General features: G+C 43.2%; 2 protein-coding genes across 2 annotated transcripts; both read left to right on the top strand.

Annotated features, from left to right (window-relative positions):
* Window positions 1-3,883: 3,883 nt before the first annotated feature.
* LOC121863893 (eukaryotic translation initiation factor 3 subunit A-like) lies at window positions 3,884-5,318 on the top strand. Its single transcript, XM_042362806.1, has 3 exons — window positions 3,884-3,985; window positions 4,558-4,711; window positions 4,753-5,318. The coding sequence occupies exons 1-3, from the start codon at window positions 3,884-3,886 to the stop codon at window positions 5,316-5,318; spliced, it is 822 nt and encodes a 273-aa protein (XP_042218740.1).
* An 11,496-nt stretch (window positions 5,319-16,814) lies between these two features.
* Window positions 16,815-18,543, top strand: LOC121863892 (vegetative cell wall protein gp1-like). Its single transcript, XM_042362805.1, has 2 exons — window positions 16,815-16,846; window positions 17,451-18,543. The coding sequence occupies exons 1-2, from the start codon at window positions 16,815-16,817 to the stop codon at window positions 18,541-18,543; spliced, it is 1,125 nt and encodes a 374-aa protein (XP_042218739.1).
* Window positions 18,544-19,154: the final 611 nt, after the last annotated feature.

Genomic DNA, 19,154 nt, shown 5'->3' with positions numbered 1-19,154 from the left:
ATTGTAATCTCGTGGGAAAGCGATGCAGCATCCAGCCGGGGTGATGATCTTCCCACGGCGAGAAAATTACCTGCTGGACACTACCTTGCTCTCTCCTTCCTCTCAGACAGAAGAGAGGAGGAGGAGGAGGAGGAGGGGAGAAGAGGGTGGAAGAGGGGGAGGGGTGACGCTTAACGCTGGGGCAAAGGGAAAGGTAAGAGAGGCAGTATGCTTTGTCCAGCTGCCAGAGAGAGAGAGAGACTATAATAAAGACAAGAGAACAGACATACAGACATACAGACAGCCAGAAAGACAGTAATACCAAAGGTAACAAGGGTCATTTAAAAACTTCCTTACTTCACTAAACTTACATTTAAATGGCAATACTAAAACCGTTTCATGCTTATACAAAACACATCAGCAGCAACTTAGTATAAAAGCATACTGTAATGAGCTAAACAAACATAGGTTTTATCTGTTTTTCGTGTGTGTGTGTGTGTGTGTGTGTGTGTGTGTGTGTGTGTGTGTGTGTGTGTGTGTGTGTGTGTGTGTGTGTGTGTGTGTGTGTGTGTGGGTGGGTGGGTGGGTGTGGGTGGGTGTGTGTGTGTGTGTGTGTGTGTGTGTGTGTGTGTGTGTGTGTGTGTGTGTGGGTGGGTGGGTGGGTGGGTGTGGGTGGGTGGGTGGGTGGTTGGGTGGGTGGGTGGGTGGGTGGGTGGGTGTGTGTGTGTGTGTGTGGGTGGGTGGGTGGGGTGGGTGGGTGGGTGTGGGTGTGGGTGGGTGGGTGGGTGGGTGGGTGGAGTGGGTGGGTGGGTGTGTGTGTGTGTGTGTGTGTGTGTGTGTGTGTGTGTGTGTGTGTGTGTGTGTGTGTGTGTGTGGGTGTGGGTGGGTGGGTGTGTGTGTGTGTGTGTGTGTGTGTGTGTGTGTGTGTGTGTGTGTGTGTGCGTGCGTGTGTGTGTGTGTGTGTGTGTGTGTGTGGGTGGGTGGGTGTGTGTGTGTGTGTGTTTACTTTAGATACAAACGATGTGGTTACTTTACACCTTTTTTTGGTTATCAGTGTGTAATACAACTAAAATAAGCACACACACACACGTATTATTAAAAAACTTAGCTTGTTTAAGCCTCAACAAACATTCAATGTTTTGTGGTCTATACCGATGATCGCCGGAGTTCTCGGTCAACTTTCTGCCAACTTCATCTGTTGAGCCACATCCTCCACACCCAACAAGATATTAACACACGACCTCAACCACCGTGTTTACTGACCCAATAGCTAAGTCATAGCAACGTTCTGGTGACGTCATTACTACAGGTCGAAGTTCAGGTCAGGATTACTTGTTTCGTGGTTATCATCAAGTACTTCTACAGAAGAGACCATGAACGATTGGAGTAATTTCTGTCACTTACAAGCTCTTCTCCCCCACCCCCGTTTTCTACAGGGGAAACTATGAAAGACGAGAATCGGTCAACTGCTTGTTATATTTTTTCCAAGATATAACTTTTTCCATGTATCCCTCGTTATCAAGGCGGCCAGTACCGTCTTTGACTTTATATATATATATATATATATATATATATATATATATATATATATATATATATATATATATATATATATATATATATATATTTGGTGTGCTTCTGTGTGTGTGTGTGTGTGTGTGTGTGTGTGTGTGTGTGTGTGTGTACAAAACAAGGCGTTTTTCTCATCTTCTGGAATTCAACAAATCGGATAGGAGGTATTGGCTTTGAATAAAATCTGTGCATATCACCGCAGATGAGTGAAATTTGCTTATACCACATAAATACACGCCCTTTAAAATGACAAGTGGACCACGTTTACAAAATTAACCCCATCAAGGAAATTCCTGTAACATCATAGGGACACTAGACGCTGTGTGTAGGCATGAGCCCAAAGTCGAGCACGCGATATAACCACGAACGTCCTTAATAGCTGACAGGGGAAGAAGCTCTTAAAGGCACATAGGTGTCTATAATTATTTCATTAGGTTATAACAGCAGCCACGTCACCACACAAAACTGTTCGTCCATCCAAGCGATCAAGGGAGTTGTAAACACAATAGCTTGAACAAACAGTAAATTATTTTAATCATACTTGGTGTGTCGACGCATAACATCAATATTTATTTTTAAGTTCGATAATTAGTATCATGAGTCATTACTGTACAGAGTAATGGCCGTTCAGACTGTACTGTGGGGCGGAGGAGGACCTGAGTGTGGGATGCACTCTGTGGTAGTTTGTGCTGTAGACAGAACACGGACAAACGTTATTTATCATAATATCGACAAAAACAGAAGACAGGTGAACGTTCGTCAAGCGTAACTTTCATTAGAATGCTATTGTGAAGAAGATGGTTAAGCCAGGCGCAGGTGATTACTCGTGCTGGCGTTATGTGGCATAAATTATGTAAGCGAAACATAGAAATAGGGGGTGGGGAGAAGTGCCAGGGTCTGTTGGTTGCCGGTGCGGAGGGGGGAGGTCTGATGGTTGTATAATTATTTCACAAGAAAAGAAAGATTATACACAGGAAGTCTATTTCACAAGGTCAAAAAGTGAATTGTTTTTATTCCGCGAAGAGTAAAATAAATCTTCAATTTTTTTGCCATTATTTTGACCCCTTTTACTGGACGCTTTTTCATATTTTCGGTGAGTTTTGTGTTACTGTGTGTGTGTGTGTGTGTGTGTGTGTGTGTGTGTGTGTGTGGCCATGATAGACACACACATCGAGGTACACAGAGGACTGTTTCACCATATTCTTTCCTGTATATACAAACCCATCTGCCTTGTGTGCACATATGTCAGTGTGGGACCTTATGTACAGTATATGCGAATTAAAACTGCTAGAATTGCAAAATGGGAGAGGGAGAGAAATTTTTTTATAAAGTTCTTATTTCCTTCATCTTACTCCAAGTCTCTCTCTCTCTCTCTCTCTCTCTCTCTCTCTCTCTCTCTCTTGTCGACCGTGGGAAGCAGTAAATGCTCCTCTGGTCGGGAAAATACTGAAGTTTTCACAGAAGATGGAGTTGACTGTGTCCTCAATTCTAGAGAGAGAGAGAGAGAAAGAGAGAGATAAGGACAATCAAGTGAGTATGAAAGGTAGAGGAAGACAGGAGGAAGATAAGAGGGATAAAAGTGGAAGATAGAGAGGAAGACAAAGACGAGGTAGAAGAGAACGGATGATGCAGAGGAAAAAAGGCAAGGTGATGAAAGATGACATAAAAACACAATAAATAGATTAATATAATTACTAATGTGTGTGTGTGTGTGTGTGTGTGTGTGTGTGTGTGTGTGTGTGTGTGTGTGTGTGTGTGTGTGTGTGTGTGTGTGTGTGTGTGTGTGTGTGTGTGTGTGTGTGTGTGTGTGTGTGTGTGTGTGTGTGTGTGTGTGTGTGTGTGTGTGTGTGTGTGTGTGTGTGTGTGTGTGTGTGTGTGTGTGTGTGTGTGTGTGTGTGTGTGTGTGTGTGTGTGTGTGTGTGTGTGTGTGTGTGTGTGTGTGTGTGTGTGTGTGTGTGTGTGTGTGTGTGTGTGTGTGTGTGTGTGTGTGTGTGTGTGTGTGTGTGTGTGTGTGTGTGTGTGTGTGTGTGTGTGTGTGTGTGTGTGTGTGTGTGTGTGTGTGTGTGTGTGTGTGTGTGTGTGTGTGTGTGTGTGTGTGTGTGTGTGTGTGTGTGTGTGTGTGTGTGTGCCCTTCCCTACGGCTAAAAATAGATTCTCAGAGGTTCATTCGTTAACTTTTGCCACTAACTAACTGGTGATGTAAGAACGTATTCAACTTGGCCATTTTAACTCAACAATGACAACCAACCTGGCATCAGAAGTGCATTTAAATGAGTCATAGTGAGACGGGTTCTTTTATCTCCAGTGATCAGGAAAATTAACTTATGAATCAATGAAGATTCCAGCCCCTGGCCACAGTGTTGGAGGAGGTGCGGGGGCGTGGGCCATGGTCCTGACGGAACTGACAGGATGGTACGCCTGGTACGGTCTTTATGTAATGCCATTAATAGTGGATCAGAGAGATACTATGTATGTGGGTGTTGTGTATCCAAGGCGACCCGCCAATTGGTCCACTCTTGTGTTTATCTTCGTCTTGGAGGTATACCGTCTTCTGCTCGAGTGGGCGGGAGGGAGGGGGAGGGGTGACACTCTCCACCACTAGTGATTTAGAGCTTTATCGCGTGTTTGGCCTCTAGTCACCTATTACCGCCCCTCCTCCAGTAATGCTTTACCTCTAGAGACACTCGCTGCTGTAAGCTTAAAATAAAACATTGACTCAATATGGATTTATTCTGCCAAATTTAGAATAGGTTGTAAGTAATTCTCATCTGGTCTAGATTCTTAAAGTTTTCTCACCTGTGTAGGCTCTCTGGGTAGCCTCAAGACCTGATATGACCTGACCTGACCTTACCTAACAGCCTACCCTGCCCCCTGTAGTCACAGCCAAACCTAACCTAACCTGACCTAGAGCTGCCATCTTTATTACCAGCTGAGCCTAACCTAACGTAGACTTATTCCAGTGTAGTCCTAACCAAACCTAAACAAACTTAACCTTGGTCTGGTTAGGTCAGTCAAGTGAGGCAAGAGTTCGTAGAAGACAGTCAAGTGAAGCAACTGGACGTAGAAGACAGTCAAGTGAAGCAAGTGGACGTAGAAGACAGTCAAGTGAAGCAAGTGGACGTAGAAGACAGTCAAGTGAAGCAAGTGGACGTAGAAGACAGTCAAGTGAAGCAACTGGACGTAGAAGACAGTCAAGTCAAGTGAAGCAAGTGGACGTAGAAGACAGTCAAGTGAAGCAAGTGGACGTAGAAGACAGTCAAGTGAAGCAAGTGGACGTAGAAGACAGTCAAGTGAAGCAACTGGACGTAGAAGACAGTCAAGTGAAGCAAGTGGACGTAGAAGACAGTCAAGTGAAGCAACTGGACGTAGAAGACAGTCAAGTGAAGCAAGTGGACGTAGAAGACAGTCAAGTGAAGCAAGTGGACGTAGAAGACAGTCAAGTGAAGCAAGTGGACGTAGAAGACAGTCAAGTGAAGCAAGTGGACGTAGAAGACAGTCAAGTGAAGCAAGTGGACGTAGAAGACAGTCAAGTGAAGCAAGTGGACGTAGAAGACAATCAAGTGAAGCAAGTGGACGTAGAAGACAGTCAAGTGAAGCAAGAAGTGGACGTAAGACAGTCAGAAGTGAAACAGAGTGGACGTAGAGACAGTCAAGTGAAGAGCAAATTGGACATGAAGACAGAGTCAAGTATACAACCTGAAAATATGAAAGAAGACTTAAATGTGAAACTCTTAACAAATGAACTTTTTAAAACTAAAAATATTTAAAAACTGAAAGCAGGTAAAACAAATTATCTGAAACTAAAATATTCTGAAAAGCTAGGTTATTCAAAAAATGAAACTGTTTACTATTGAGACTGTTTAGGCTGAAACTGTTTACTATTGAGACTGTTTAGAACAAACTGTTTTACTATTGAGACTGTTTGAGACTGAAACTGTTTACTAATTGAGACTGTTTAGAGCTGAGCTTCATTTTACTATTGAGACTGTTTAGAACTGAAACTGTTTACTATTGAGACTGTTTAGAACTGAAACTGTTTACTATTGAGACTGTTTAGAACTGAAACTGTTTACTATTGAGACTGTTTAGAACTGAAACTGTTTACTATTGAGACTGTTTAGAACTGAAACTGTTTACTATTGAGACTGTTTAGAGGTGAAACTGTTTACTACTGAGACTGTTTGGAGCTGAAACTGTTTACTATTGAGACTGTTTAGAGCTGAAACTGTTTAAACCCGAAAATTTTCGAGCCTAAAACGATTTAAAACTGAAACTACTTTTAACTCACAATATTTGCAATAGTAAATGTTGGGAACTGACAAGGTGTGAAACTGAAAATGCTTACCATGGCAGAAAACTCTCTCTCTCTCTCTCTCTCTCTCTCTCTCTCTATCTCTCTCTCTCTTTCTTCCAACAAAATACTAGATAAATTTAAATATGGTGTAACAGAGTATTACTTCGAGCACAGTTTTAAAATAATTAGAAGATAGAAAAGAGAGAGATAATTAAAACAATGTCATAGCCTTATAACATAATTAAAACCTTAAGAATGTCCTCATTACCAACCACCATAGCCAACAGCACAATGGAGCACCCCGTTTTCTTTTGTGTCTGTGTCTTGTCTGAATGCCTACATGCCTGTGTGTGTATGTGTGTATATGTGTGTGTGTGTGTGTATGTGTGTATATATATGTGTGTGTGTGTGTGTATGTGTGTATATATGTGTGTGTGTGTGTGTGTGTGTGTGTGTGTGTGTGTGTAGTCACTACACCCGTAGAACTTAATCGATAACGTTATAAAAGAATATATCCCAGTGTGTGGTGTTCAATTATTCCGTCCATTTTATCTCTCTCTCTCTCTCTCTCTCTCTCTCTCTCTCTCTCTCTCTCTCTCTCTCTCTCTCTCTCTCTCTCTCTCTCTAATGTTAGAAAATCAAAGGATCCCTGTGCAACAACAGAAACAATAATACCAGCTACAAGCACAATACGAAATAAACAGGAACATAACAACGTTACCTGACACCATAACACAACAGAAACAAACAACAGTAACACAACACAAGCGCCAAAACAGACACCACCATAACACAACAACAACAGAACAACAACAATAACCTGACACCAACACCACCCATAACACAACACCACCACTTAGCACAACAACAACAAAACAACAACAATAAACACAACATAACAACATTACACAACACCATAACACAACAACACAACACTATAACACAACACACCAAAACATGCCATAAGAAAGCAACAACACAACAACAATAACACAACACGCCGAAACACAACACCACCATAACACAGCAACAACAACATAACAACAATAACACAACACGCCGAAACACAACACCATCATAACACAACAACACATGAGGCAAGAAGGTCCCTTTTTCCTTCAACACACAGCAAAACTTTCTACTTAATCCAGAGTTTGGCCAATATCCCCACTACAACACACACACTTGTCTACTTTTTGCCCAGAGACTCCCACTATTCCACTTCTTCCTCCACCTCTACCTCCACCTCTTTCTCCATTTCCTTCTCTTTCACCTCTCCCTCCCACTTTTCCACTTCCTCTACCTCCCCTTCCACCTCTCCCTCCACTTCCTCCTCTTATACCTCTCCCTCCCACTTTTCCACTTCCTCTACCTCCCCTTCCACCTCTTCCTCCACTTCCTCCTCTTCCTCTCCTCAACTTCCCTCCTTCCACCTCTCCCTCCACTTCCTCCTCTTATACCTCTCCCTCCCACTTTTCCACTTCCTCTACCTCCCCTTCCACCTCTTCCTCCACTTCCTCCTCTTACACATCTTCCTCCCACGTCCTCCTCCTACTCTTCCACCTCACCCTCCTCCACCTTCCACATCTTCATTCCACATTTTTTCTTCTCTTCAACAGTCTTATACGCCACATACTATTTTTTTTAGCAATAAGGATCCAATTCCTTTGACTTTCCCTCCACCTCCCCCCCTACGTCACCTTCCCCCCTACGTCACCTCCCCCCCTCGTCACCACCTTCCCTACGTCACCTCCCCCCTACGTGCCTCCCCCTACGTCTCCCCCTACGTCACTGCTTCCCCTAAGTACCTCCCCCTACGTCACCTTCCCCCCCTCGTCACCTTCCCCCCTACGTCACCTTCCCCTACGTCACCTCCCCCAACTCTTGTGTACTTTTTATCAATACTTATGTTTATTATCATTTTTTAGTCTTTGTATAATATATTTTTCATTCATTTATTATTTCTGTTTGGATTCATGTTACCTGTACAGAATTGACAGCTACACTGAGAGAGAGATAATGGAATCAGATAAGGGGGATTATCATGGGTTGTGGACACTTCCCTTTCGTCTTCGCCATTTCAACTCAACCATTTCTCCTTCACCTCTCTTTTCTTTTCTCTCTTTTCCTTTCTTTCTTTCTAACCTCAGCACCCTTCTCTTCTTAACCTCTCCCTCCACACCCCCACACCCTCTCCTTTCCCCCCCTCCTCTTCTTTCATCCTCATCCTCCTCCTCTGCCCCTCCCATTTTATTACCCTCTCCTCCCTCTGCTCCTCTCTCAGCCTCTGCCTCTCCGTATCCTCCACCCCCCACACTCTTTTCTCTCCTCCTATCCTCTCCTTACCGCTCCCCTCCACACTCTTTCCTCTCCCCTTCCTCCACACCCCCCTCCCCCCCTCTCTTCCCCTCTCACACCCATCCCCCACGAGGAAACTAACTGCATAACTACCCGGTGAAGTCATTAGGCGATTAACAGCACAACTTTGCAGCCAACTTGTTCCTTGGTGTGTCAGGTGGTCGACGGTGGAGGCACTAACTTTAAAGGGATCGGATCCTTTAACCGCACTTTAAGGGATTGAAACACTTAACGGTATAATTCTAATGGGGTATCTAATTAACTCTGTGAAGTTCTTTAGTGCTAATTTAGACGGGATTATAGGTGTTTAATCTGTAATATAGATGGAATTGGAACCTTTATGTCAATCCTTTAAGGAGATCAGATCCTTTAACTAAGCTTTAAAGATTTGCTACTTTACATATGCTTTAAACGGTTCGGATCCTGTATATACACTTTAAAGGGGATCGGATCCTTTATACATACCTTAAACTGCTTAAAGAGATGAGATCCTCTTACTTAACTCTAAAGAAATCAGATCAAACCCTTTAAATGCAGCTTAAAGGGATTGGATCAAATTATTTATAAGGACTATTGACTGTATTGTAAAGGAATCTAATGCTAACATAAAATAACCTAACCAAACCAAACCAAACCAAACAAAACCAAATAAAACCAAATAAAACCTAACTAAACCTAACTAAACCTCACCTCACCTAACCTAACCAAACAAAACCTAACAAACCAAACAAAACCTAATAAACCTAACTAAACCTAACTAAACCTCACCTCATCTAACCTAACCAAACAAAACCAAACAAAACCAAATAAAACCAAATAAAACCTAATAAACCTAACTAAACCTAACTAAACCTAACTAAACCTCACCTCACCTAACTTATATGGGTATTCGATCCTTCTTTCTCTACTCATACGTTTAAGTAAGATCAAGTAAGAGTTCAGATACTTTTTAATGTCTTTTAGGAGCGAGTGAATCTCTTAAGGCCGCATGTTTACTAATTTAATTATCCACCTCGGCTTATATACTTTTCTTATTAACTCTAAACAAACTTTTTTCTATCGTGTTTTTTAATTTATCTTACTTTTTCTTTCTGTGTCTCTTTCGTTCTCTTTTTTATATTTCTGTTGTTCCATTTTTCTCTATTTTTTCTCTCTATTTTTATATTTTATTTTTTAATGTTTTTATCCGTTTTCTTATTCATCTCTATATTTTTTTTGCTATCATTATTTATCTAATTTACCCTATTTCATCATCTTCTCTCTCTCTCTCTCTCTCTCTCTCTCTCTCTCTCTCTCTCTCTCTCTCTCTCTCTCTCTCTCTCTCTCTCTGTTTCTTTTCCAAATGATTTTCTTTCCTTTTTTCATTTTCATCTCGCTTCCACTTTATTAGCGCTTTCCGATTCTCTCTTTCTCTCTCTACCTGTCTTATTCACTGTCAATCCTTCTATCTCTCTTTTATCCTTCATTCTCTCGCTCTTTCTCTAAATCCTTCATTCTTTTTCTATTCTTCAGTCTCTCTGTCTCTCTCTCTCCCTACCGTGATTAAAGTTGGGATTACACTCCATTATCTTCAAGTGCCTCAATGTCTTAATGTATTCATCTTCGTCTTTAAATCTCTCTCTCTCTCTCTCTCTCTCTCTCTCTCTCTCTATTGCCCAGCTTTAAATACAGGTTCTAAGCCTCGCTGTAATTACCTTTATAATTTTCAAATGTAATTTATTCCGAAAAAATCTCTCTCACATTCTCCTGCTCTCAATTTACCTCTTCTTTCTCTTTCACTGTTTCCTTTTCTCTTTTTATCTACTTTCTTCTTCTTCTTCCTCCTCCTCCTCTCCCTCTTTATGTGTTTCCTTATCTTTATCTTCCCTCCTCTCTCCTTTACACTCTTCCTCTTACTTTCCTCCTTTCTTTATTCCTTTCTTTCTCACTCTACATCTGTAGCACTATACTTTCTCTCTCCCTATCTCTCCTTCTCTTTCCGTCTCTCTCTGTCCCTCTTTCCTTCATTCCTCTCTCACCCCCTTCCCCTCTCCCAAGACGTGTCTAGTTGTATTTACCTTAACAATTCTCATGTTATATATTCAAAAAGTTAGACTCGGAGGAAACTGGTGAGTGTGCACGTATCACGCTTAAAGCTGGGATCCAATACTTTTACCTGACCTGCTCTGTTCTAATGGAGAATCTAATTACCTTTGCAATTCTTAAATGCTACGTAATTAAAAAGTTAAATCTTTTCTGTGTTTCTTGATGTCTGGATGTTTATCTGTCAGTGTATGTCTCTGTCTCTCTCTCTGTCTCCCTGTCTCTGTCTCTGTCCCAAATTCGGAAGAGTATATATTACGTAGAGAAGAGAGAAAGAGACAGAAATAACTAAATTTGTCAACTCTTTTTAAAGTCTGTCTGTATCACCGTCAACTCGACTGTCCTGTAGGGGGGGGGAGAACAACACACCCACGTGGGATAATAAAATAAACGGATGTAAACAAACATATTACAATAGTGGTGAGTTGAGTGTACACCAACCCACACCTGGAGACGGCCGGTGGACGGTACACAAGTATATATGTTAACCGGCTGCTGGAGAGATTAACTAAGTCGTGTATGTAATTTATGACCACGAGATGATGATGGAGGAGTGTTCATTCATCTGTATTATAAATACCTAACCTAACCTAACCAAACCAAACCAAACCAAACCAAACCAAACCAAACCAAACTAAACCAAACCAAACTAAACCAAATCAAATCAAACAAAATCAAACCTAACCTGATCTAACTTAACTTAACCTAAGCTAAGCTAAGCTAAGCTCAATACGTGTTACGTATATTTCTTTATTTCTATTCTATCTAGGCTACGACATCACCTTTGTAATTACAGGAAAATTATTATACCTGTAGTCGATTTTAGTACGTTTATAAAATATTTAGATCAGGGAATTATTTTTTACTTTACCTGTACTTACTGTAGTGTATTTTAATGTATTTTACCTGTATTTTACTCTCCCTGTATTTTATACCTAAGACTAGACATTATTATTACTAATTCAAAATACATTTACTCAACCTTCAGCTGAGTCACGTCATAGCGTTATGTAGATTCACACTTTTGTTTTATTTGATTCTCTATCATACACACGCTTCCTCGCAATACATCCGAGCTAAGTTAATCCCCGAGTCCGAAGCCAGAGTCGAATCCGAATTTTCGTACTAAGACCGCGGATTAGTTAGGTTAGGATAGGATAGATTAGGTTAGGTTAAGTTAGGTTATGTTCGGTTAGGTTAGGTTAGGTATCTTCAGACTGGGTAAGATTATGTTAGCCTGAATTAAGTTAGGTTACGATGGCTTAAGTTAGGTGTGTGTGTGTGTGTGTGTGTGTATGTGTGTGTGTGTGTGTGTGTGTGTGTGTGTGTGTGTGTGTGTGTGTTTCTGTGTGTGCGTGTGTGTATCCACGATCTCACATCGACATAAAACAAAGACCCACTACCGTAAAAGTCTACGGTCATTACCAGCCACAGTTCACTTACTTCACACCCTCACCTACACTAGAACTTTGTTTCACCTTTACCAACCGGGTCGTCAAGATATATTTTCGTGACCTTTGCTATTAATTAAATGAACACGCTTGTGATAACCATTTGTCAAGATCTCATTGAGCGTTATCGGGAGAGGGTGGGGGGGGTGAGGGAGGGGTGAAGAGGAGGTGAGGGGTGAGGGAGGTGAGGAGGGTGGGGAGTGAAGAGCAGGGAGGGTGAAGAGGAGAAAGAGGGTGTTTGGGTCAATGGAGATGGAATGGAATAAGGTAAACAGAGAGGGGGTGGGGTGAGGTGAAGGAGAGGAGTGGGTTAGGGAAGGTGAGGAGTAAAATGAAAGCGAGGATGGAGCCAGAGGAGGGAGGGGAGAGGGGGTGGGGGTGAGAGGAGAGTGGAGGAGGTAAGGGATCAAGGGTGTAGGTGGGTCACCATCCGTTGAAAAAAAAGCATCTGACCCCACCACTTTCTGATGATCACAACATTACGACCACCCCCTCTCTCTCTCTCTCTCTCTCTCTCAATATACCTCACATAGACACTATATATTCTGTATAAGGCAATAGAGGCTTAGAACCCTCTTACAAGGATCCCACTGAGCTCCTGTGATCTCCTGTATACGGAATAACGAAGCCAGGTCCTCCCCTCTCTCTCCTTATAGGATAAATGAACCTAATTAACTGCATCTAGGATACTAATGGCGTGTTTTTATCATGTCTTTCACAGGTAAACAACAGCGAGGATGACCTTCATTCATCCAGGACGATAAGGTACTGATAACTCTGTGTGTGTGTGTGTGTGTGTGTGTGTGGGTGTGTGTGTGTGTGTGTGTGTGTGTGTGTGTGTGTGTGTGTGTGTGTGTGTGTGTGTGTGTGTGTGTGTGTGTGTGTGTGTGTGTGTGTGTGTGTGTGTTTTCCCGTCTGACACTTCCTTGGCGGCAGACGACTATCAGGAAGAATGACAAGGAACAGGTATAAGGTGAGACAGTGCTTATGAATAAGAAATAAAGTGATGAAGGTAAGTAGAGAAGATAGGAGACGTAGAAAAATAAGTGGACGAGAGAAAATGGAGGAGGAGGAGGAGCAGGAAGGAGGAATAGGAAGAGGAAGTAGAGGATGAGTAGGGATTTCCTGATATATGTGTGTGAGAAAAGCAAGGAGAGAGAGAAGAGCAGGTGAATGACAAGAACCTTCCAACCTGTTAATCTACTTGGGTAATCTTCCTTCCAGGTGTGTGTGTGTTTGGGACTGGGCGGCGGAAGTCACTATCTGTACCTCGCGTCACCTGTACCTAAGAAACAATGAGTGACGTAATAGTGTTGTGAGAAGCGATTCAATTATTTATTCCATTCATTTCCGTTTGATTACCTTGATATATTCCCATTCCAACTAGATTTTTTTTTCCTTTAAGTTTCCTTTTTAAAATGAATAATTTTGTTCACATTATTATTTTATTTCCCAGATTTTTAGTATTAATTTTCTTCAAATGCTCTCTATAATCAAGTACTTCCCCCATAGGGCATTATTTTCCCCCAAAGAACTTTATTTCCCTCGACAACTTTATGACCCTGGAAAATGTTATTTCCCCTGATGTATATTTTATTTCTTCCCTCAAGTACTTTATTTCCCTCAAGGATTCTACCTCCACCCCCGGAACTTTATTTCCCTCAAGTACTTTACGTCTCAGTTGTGTTGTTATACTCGTAAGAAATATTCCGTCCAGTCAGTCCCCCCAGACCAGCTGTTGGAGATTAATGTGGCCACTTAACATAATCCAGAGAAATTAGAGAGAAATTAGAAAAACACAGACTCGGACAAATTGATTCATTAGCGCTCAAAGAAACACATGTTAAGTTCCACAATAAAAACTTTCAAACATAATAGAAAAGAAAACTTTACAGGAACTTAGATTCGGTACTAATGAACGAAACATTTTGAAGCCGAATAAACTTTGAAAATGCTGTTGTTGTTGTAGTTGGTGTCGTTGTTGTTTATAATGGAGGAATAAATTTAGCTGTTAAGTAAGAATAGAAATGTATTAGTGTTATGAGATTTAGATAGAATAATTAATTTAATACTGAAAAATATGTGTGTGTGTGTGTGTGTGTGTGTGTGAATGCATTTCTGGTTTTGACAATCTCTCTCGCTCGCTCTCTCTCTCTCTCTCTCTCTCTCTCTCTCTCTCTGTGTGTGTGTGTGTGTGAATGCATTTCTGGTTTTGACAATCTCTCTCTCTCTCTCTCTCTCTCTCTCTCTCTCTCTCTCTCTCTCTCCACCCTGGCTGCTGTGAACCGACCTGACACTGACCTTGGATTGTTTCGCTTTAAGCTAAGCCGCCGTAGTTCACCACCCAGGCAAGAATTTAACCTTTTGTCTGTGTGTCTATATCTGCCTGTGTCTGTCTGTAAGCCTGTTTCAGCCTAATGAGAGAGAGAGAGAGAGAGAGAGAGAGAGAGAGAGAGAGGGTGAGAGAGAGAGAGAGAGAGAGAGTAAGAGAGAGAGAGAGAGAGAGAGAGAGTAACTATTCTCAACTCAGAGCACAAATGGTGCGTATCTGGGAGAAAATTAATTTTGTTCACACACACACACACACACACACACACACACACACACACACACACACACACACACACATAGAGCATACACAAACAACCCGTCAAAACGCATACAAAATATCCATTCCAGTAACTTTTCGATAAAATAAAATGAATTTGGTAGAGTATATGGACGGCATACTGGTAAAAAAAATAAAAATCTCCCGCCAAGAGACTTTTGCATTCCAAATACCGATATTTAAAATCCTCTGTCGTTCCTGCATCCAAAAACGTTGTGTGTGTGTGTGTGTGTGTGTGTGTTGATTTTGTCCCCTAACTGGTGAACGTGTCTAGTTAAGGTAGAGTGTGGTAGTTAGGTGAACGTGTCTAGTTAAGGTAGAGTGTGGTAGTTAGGTGAACGTGTCTAGTTAAGGTAGATTGTGGTACTAGGTGAACGTGTCTAGTTAAGGTAGAGTGTGGTAGTTAGGTGAACGTGTCTAGTTAAGGTAGAGTGTGGTACTAGGTGAACGTGTCTAGTTAAGGTAGAGTGTGGTAGTTAGTTGAACGTGTCTAGTTAAGGTAGAGTGTGGTGCTAGGTGAACGTGTCTAGTTAAGGTAGAGTGTGGTAGTTAGGTGAACGTGTCTAGTTAAGGTAGAGTGTGGTAGTTAGGTGAACGTGTCTAGTTAAGGTAGAGTGTGGTGCTAGGTGAACGTGTCTAGTTAAGGTAGAGTGTGGTAGTTAGTTGAACGTGTCTAGTTAAGGTAGAGTGTGGTGCTAGGTGAACGTGTCTAGTTAAGGTAGAGTGTGGTAGTTAGTTGAATATGTCAAGTTAAGGAAGAGTTTCAGTGTAATATTGCTGGACATTATATTCACGCTTTAGCTTTAATAAACTCTTTAAAAAAGACGATTTTCCTCTCCAGTCTCGAGATACAAGAAGGAATCAACGAGAGAATCTGTGTCGTGTTCTGTTGAGTTTCTGATATATTCAAGGCAGATGAAAACGTTTTAAAGTAGAGAGATGTTTCTAAGTTTACGTATATTGACCACATCAACACCTTCCCTTACTGATTAACTAACTGACTGATTGACTGACCGACTGATTGACTAAATGACTAACTGACTGACTGTGAGAGGCTTTAGGTCTATATTAACTGATTTACTCGTCTCACTGATAGAGTGTACTACTGAGACAGTTGTTCTGTATCACCGTGTCTCTGGCCTGTACTAACCTAATTAACCTAACCTAACCCAATTAACCTAAACTAATTTAAGTACAAATTGATGGTGTAAAAGTACCAATAGGTAATTTAAATGAAAGAGAGAGTCAATTTGACCTAAAATACACCAATTTCCAGGGAATTATACCAATGGGCACAAAATATGATCCCTATTTGGAAGATTAATATACCATACGTTAGGATTGGACTGGAAGCATGACTCTGAACATTATTTTATCACTTATTGAATAGCAATCATATAACCCCTGCTCCTTGATCTCTGCCCCTTGCTCCCTCCTTTGCATCTATTGCCCTCTGCTTTCTGCTCCTTGCCCCCTGCTTTCTGCCCCTGACCTTTGCTACCTGACCCCTGACCCTTGCTTTCTGCCCCGTGCCCCCTGCTCTCCGCCCCTTGCCCTTGCTTTCTGCCCCTTGCCCCTGTTCCTTGGCCTCTCCTCCCTGCCCCCATGCTCTCTACCGTATGCTCCCCGATTCGTGCCCCTGACCCCAATATAAGCTTATAACTGAACAAGGTATTTGACGATATATCTCCAGGTGTTCATAAGGCAACACTTCCCCGAAAAATTAATCAAGTAGAAGCGTTCTCACATTTCCAGGTGGGAGAACAAATTGGACGTGAGTAATAATTAGACTATTTATGTGTCTCAGCTGTGAGCCTGTTAAATACATACTATCATAGCTACTTAAAGAAGAATATACCTCCCAAATAGTTGAAATTTTACCTCTCCTTCTCACCACAACTCTCAACAATCCTGCCATTTGGTATAAGGGAATAATTGATAATCCATATTTGTGTCGAGGACCAAGTGAACTAGGTTAGGTAAGACTGTACATCCCTCGTTTAAGGTCAAACTTCCCCCGTGGGAGTGTTTGGATGGCCCGGGAGGTGAGGGGTCATGCAGCTAGTAGGGTGACCAGCAGACCTTTATTGGACCACCTCCTCTGTCTTGTACTCCCACTATTGTCTTCTGTTGAGATAAATGAACAGTGAGAGAAACAGATAAAGAAAGAGGGGGAGAAATACGGAGATGGTGGGAAGGAGACGGAAAGACTATGGCTCACACACACACACACACACACACACACACACACACACACACACACACAGCCAGTAGGGGTCTGTCTATCTCTATATATAACTATTTTTTAAATTTGAACATGCTACACACCAAGTTCTACAGACTGTAAGAGAGAGTGTGTGTGTGTGTGTGTGTGTGTGTGTGAGATGTGTGTGTGTGTGTGTGTGTGTGTGTGTGTGTGTGTGTGTGTGTGTGTGTGTGTGGTGTGGTGTGTGGTGCAGCATCGACCTAGATGTCACGGGATGTTAAACTGGACAAGAGAAGGTAGTGGTGGTGGTGGTGGTTAGAGGTGGACCATCCTTCTGTCCTCCTCCATCCTCCACCAGATTCACCCCTCCTCTTCCTCCTCCTCCCACCACCAGATCCACTCCACAACCAGATAGTCTGGCCCCTGGGTTTGCCTGTCATATACTGTGGTACATGGATGGAATTTCCTATCTGCAAGGACACACACACACACACACACACACACACACACACACACACACACACACACACACACACACATACACAACACACACACACAAATACAAACACACACACACACACACACATACATACACACATACACAAACACACACATACATACACACATATACACAAACACAAACAGACACTCATGCACACACGTATTGTTATTCATTTTATTCATGTTTGTTAACAGATTGACGCTGTTGGTTAGATCTGTTAATTATTGGGTTATTCTATTTCTTACGATACACACACACACACACACACACACACACACACACACACACACACACACACACACACACCTGTCCCTCACTCTACATTTCCCATATCGTTTCTCTGTCTTCGTGTTGCTACATTCTCCTTATCTCTCTCTGTCTTCTTCGTGTTTCAACAGGTCCCTCAGCCTCAGTCTCCTCTCACTGTCCTACAGTCAGCCTCACACGGGTCCCACAGTCAGCCTCTCACCGGGTCAGTCACAGTCAGCCTCTCACCGGGTCGGGTCAGTCAGCCTCTCACCGGGTCCCACCAGTCACAGTCCCAGTCAGCCCTCACCGGGTCCTACAGTCAGCTCTCACCGGGTCCTCACAGTCAGCTCCCTCACCGGGTCCCACAGCCTCTCACCGGGTCCTACAGTCAGCCTCTCACCGGGTCCCAAGTCAGCCTCACCGGGTCCCACAGTCAGCCTCTCAGCACAGTCAGCCTCACCGGGTCCTACAGTCAGTCTCTCACTCAGTCAGCCTCACCGGGTCCCACAGTCAGCCTCTCACCGGGTCCCCACAGGTCAGCCTCCCCACCGGGTCCCACAGTCAGCCTCACCGGGTCCTACAGTCAGCCTCACCGGTCCCACAGTCACTCCCCACCGGGTCCCACAGTCAGCCTCACCGGGTCCCACAGTCAGCCTCTCACCGGGTCCCAGTCAGTCACAGTCAGCCTCTCACCGGGTCCCACAGTCAGCCTCTCACCGGGTCCCACAGTCAGCTCTCACCGGGTCCCACAGTCAGCCTCAGTCCTCACCTCACCGGGTCCCACAGTCACCGGGCAGTCAGTCTCACTCACCCAGGGTCCCCAGTCAGCCCCTCAGCCTCTCACCGGGTCCTACAGTCACCCTCTCACAGTCAGCCTCCCCACCGGGTCCCACAGTCAGTCCATCACCGGGTCCCCAGTCAGGGGTCCCACAGTCAGCCCCACCGGGGGTCCCACAGTCAGCCCTCACCCCACAGTCACCTGGGTCCCCCTCACCTCACCTCCAGGGGTCCTACAGTCAGAGTCAGCCCCCTCACCGTCCTACAGTCAGCCTCACCGGGTCCTACAGTCAGCCTCTCACCGGGTCCTACAGTCAGCCTCTCACCGGGTCCTACAGTCAGCCTCTCACCGGGTCCTACAGTCAGCCTCTCACCGGGTCCTACATCGTTCCCTCAATCCCATCTCCACTAAGATCCAACTACGTGACGTCATCAGGCTTCACACGGAAACAAAGGCTAATCTAAATGTATTCTTTCTCTAAATAAAGCCAAGAAAGTGCATTGGGGAGGAGGGATGGGAGGGAGGGAGGGGACAGGTACAACTGGGAAGCAAAGAAGGGGAGTAGGACAGGGGGGAACTGGAATGGGGAGGGGAGGGATGGGTGGAGGGGTGAAATTTTGAGGAGGACAGATGAGGAATGGGGGAGAAGAAGAAGCGAGGGGATAGGCAGAATTGGGAGGAGAGGAGAGGGGAAGTGGAATGTGGTTAAAGGGGAGGTGTGAAGAGGGAAAGGGAGAAGGAAAACCGAAAGGTGGAATGGGGAGGGGAAGAAAGGAGGGAAAAATTATTACTTTAAAGGGAGAAGGAAAGGAAGAATTGGAAAAAAATTAATAATTACCCCAACATATACTCATAAGAGCCAGCCAGGTAGACATCACTCCGGGCCTTGCATGTATTATACATTATTATTACTCACCTGAGCATGACTCCCCCAGTAAAGGTTCACACATTAATTTTGCTTAGTATGAAACTTTTATATCGGGTGTTCTTTATGTTGCTCTAATTATTAATTTTATGGTATATAATTCTTCATCATTTGTTGTTGTTGTTGTTGTTGTTGTTGTTGTTGTTGTTG

Source organism: Homarus americanus, unplaced genomic scaffold (genome assembly GCF_018991925.1).
Source record: "Homarus americanus isolate GMGI-L3 unplaced genomic scaffold, GMGI_Hamer_2.0 scaffold48354, whole genome shotgun sequence".
Taxonomy (NCBI): domain Eukaryota; kingdom Metazoa; phylum Arthropoda; class Malacostraca; order Decapoda; family Nephropidae; genus Homarus; species Homarus americanus.
The sequence above is the reverse complement of the archived record's forward strand: the minus strand, read 5'-3'. Positions and strand labels throughout refer to the sequence as shown.